At 38.6% G+C, this 2,472-nt stretch overlaps 1 protein-coding gene across 2 annotated transcripts in view; it reads right to left on the bottom strand.

The window, feature by feature from the left end:
- The window catches only part of LOC108686813 (E3 ubiquitin-protein ligase HECTD1), a 14,570-nt gene that overhangs the window by 10,899 nt on the left and 1,199 nt on the right, over nucleotides 1–2,472 (bottom strand). For both annotated transcript variants that reach the window (XM_018192295.1, XM_018192296.1), the window contains exons 4-7: nucleotides 2,031–2,170; nucleotides 1,715–1,949; nucleotides 1,272–1,612; nucleotides 143–1,202 (exon numbers count right to left, since the gene is read on the bottom strand). In XM_018192295.1, the coding sequence (XP_018047784.1) occupies nucleotides 143–1,202; nucleotides 1,272–1,612; nucleotides 1,715–1,949; nucleotides 2,031–2,170 (1,776 nt within the window). The remainder of the gene's footprint in view (nucleotides 1–142; nucleotides 1,203–1,271; nucleotides 1,613–1,714; nucleotides 1,950–2,030; nucleotides 2,171–2,472) is intronic.

Below are 2,472 nucleotides of genomic sequence, written 5' to 3'. Positions count from 1 at the left end.
TATATATATATATGTGTGCTCTTTCTTTAATTATCTTTTCAATACTATTATTGTTCACAAATACATAATGTCGCTCAATATATGTAAGAATACAAATCATTTGTGTCGACAGTAGTTGAACAATTACCATTATTATGCTTACCTCATTATCTAAAACATTGGCAATTACTTCAACAAGCATAGCTCCACATCCGCCGGTTTTATCAGAGCCACAAGTTTCTATAAGCAATTCTGGCTGGATGTAATGCACCATTTTTCTAATTAAACTTAAGCTCGCTTTCCTAACACTTGGTAACATAGTCGACTGAAAAGTTGCACAAAACACGGGCAACAATCTTTTTAGATAAATAGGCGCCATTTCAGGATCTCCCTTAGGCTCCGTGAATTCTTCCACTTCCGTCTCAAGTTTTTTATGTTCTTGACTCGGCGGTAACATCCATTCTCCAGGTGATTGTAAAATAGCTGCAACTTCTCTATGTCCTTCATCGACGCGTTCTCTGGCTTTATCCAAAGGTGTTTTACCATCCTCGTCTCTTAAATCAGGATTAGCACCGTGTCTAAGTAGAACTTTGGCGATAGCTGGTCTTCCGAAACAAGCCGCATAATGTAAACTGGACGATCGTTGACCTTTATTAACGTCTGCTCCTCTATCGCACAAGAATTCAACCATCTCTTGCGTACCAAATGCCGAGGCCCAATTGAGCAAAGTTTGCCCAACATCGTCCATAAAGTTAACTTCAATTCCTCCTGTATCAATCGCCTCTATCAATGCATCCGTATCTTTCGAACGTATGCAATCGATTAACTGTCTGTGCGACTTTTCTCCAGCGCTATCCAAACGTCTCAGTCTTGGCAGCAAGGGACCAGATGGACCGCCAGTAGTGCTACGTCCTAATGCTGATCTTCCCTCAAACAGTAAGACTAACAAAAGATCAATCAATCTCATGGAGTCAAGAGCGCATCGTTCATCTCCCTTTAATGCTTTTTCTATCGCATCTGGTAATTCTGAACGTAGAAGATCGTGCGTAATGGACGGTGATCCTCTACAAAGTGTCGATAAAAGACTAATTATAGTTGAAACAGAAGCACAAGACTTTGGTTCTGGAGTTGGAACTGTGGTTACAGTACTGGATGACGGAGGTGTCTTTGGATTGCTGCAAGTCGCCGTAGCGGATGTGCCAGGGCCTGCCGCATTTGACAATCTAGAAAATGATTCTCATAAGAAAAGATATAAAATGACAATGTATATCGTCATATTAAAGATTATATACCGATATAAAAGTTCAGAAACTAATCCATTTGATGCTAATGGTGCAGGATCTGTTCCTCTTCTGGAAAATCTATCCGCCAGTGATGCAAAACAACGAAGCGCACCATCGGCAACGTGTGCGTCCTCGTGTCTGAGTAACACCGATAGAGCCTCGACACAATCTGGTAAAGCTTTATCCTGAGGTTCAACTTTGCCACATAGTCGAGTAACAACTGCCATCGCCGAATGCAATGTGTCCCGATGTACGCGCGCTCCGTGTTCTCGAATAAAACACAACGCGCAAGGTAGACCACCAGCTTCGAACACGGCACCTGCCTCTCTGGCACATACAAGTTCTAATACCTGATTTAAGATATGAAAGTGAGATTCCATCAATTTGTCTTATATTCCAGAAATGTAATCTAAAAATTTTACATGGAATTGACTTAATTCAATGTATCCTACCTTTATACATTGCTCTGCCAAGTCCCGACTGACTCTAGAACCAAGTCCAGCACCAGAGAGACGACTACAGATAGCCTTTACTGCACCTTCCATAGCAACCACTCTGCGCGTACATTCTGCAGAGACATCCAAATAATATGTTATAGCTCGAGCAGTCACTTCGAGCACACTGTCCGGCACTAATTCATCCAAAAAGATTCTGCAAAGCGCTGGGAGAAATGTACGTGGAGGACAGCTGAAAATATAATACAAAATATACAATAGAATACATATAAAACGTTTATACATAATGCTGTGAATTTGCAGTCATTTTTACCATTCGAAGCAACGATCTACATTATCAGACATGAGTAACAGCATACACAGTTGTTCTAATGCAATTAACTGCATGTCTCTTTCATCTCCTTGCCCCATACTAAGCCATTCTAATAAAGTCTCAGGATCAACATCTGCCATCTTAAAAAGAAAACACATCATTCTATATTTTAATTATGCTTGTATCTATAAACTTCTATAAGTAATTTGCAAAATCATAATTAAAAAAAAAATTTTTTTAAACATGCAAACTATTGTAAACTATAGTAGCCTGATAAAAATTAAAAAACAGCTTGATCATTCTAAATATTTAACAACAATTGTCCATATTTCTACAACTATGTTTTAAAATTTATTGCTGAAAATCTATTGTGCATATAAACTATATTTAGTTTATTTAGCAGGCAGTGAATTTTGAACTTGGAATACAACTAATATATATA

Source organism: Atta colombica, unplaced genomic scaffold (assembly GCF_001594045.1).
Source record: "Atta colombica isolate Treedump-2 unplaced genomic scaffold, Acol1.0 scaffold19, whole genome shotgun sequence".
Lineage (NCBI taxonomy): Eukaryota > Metazoa > Arthropoda > Insecta > Hymenoptera > Formicidae > Atta > Atta colombica.
Note: the sequence above shows the minus strand (reverse complement) of the source record. Positions and strands in the feature narration are given on the sequence as shown.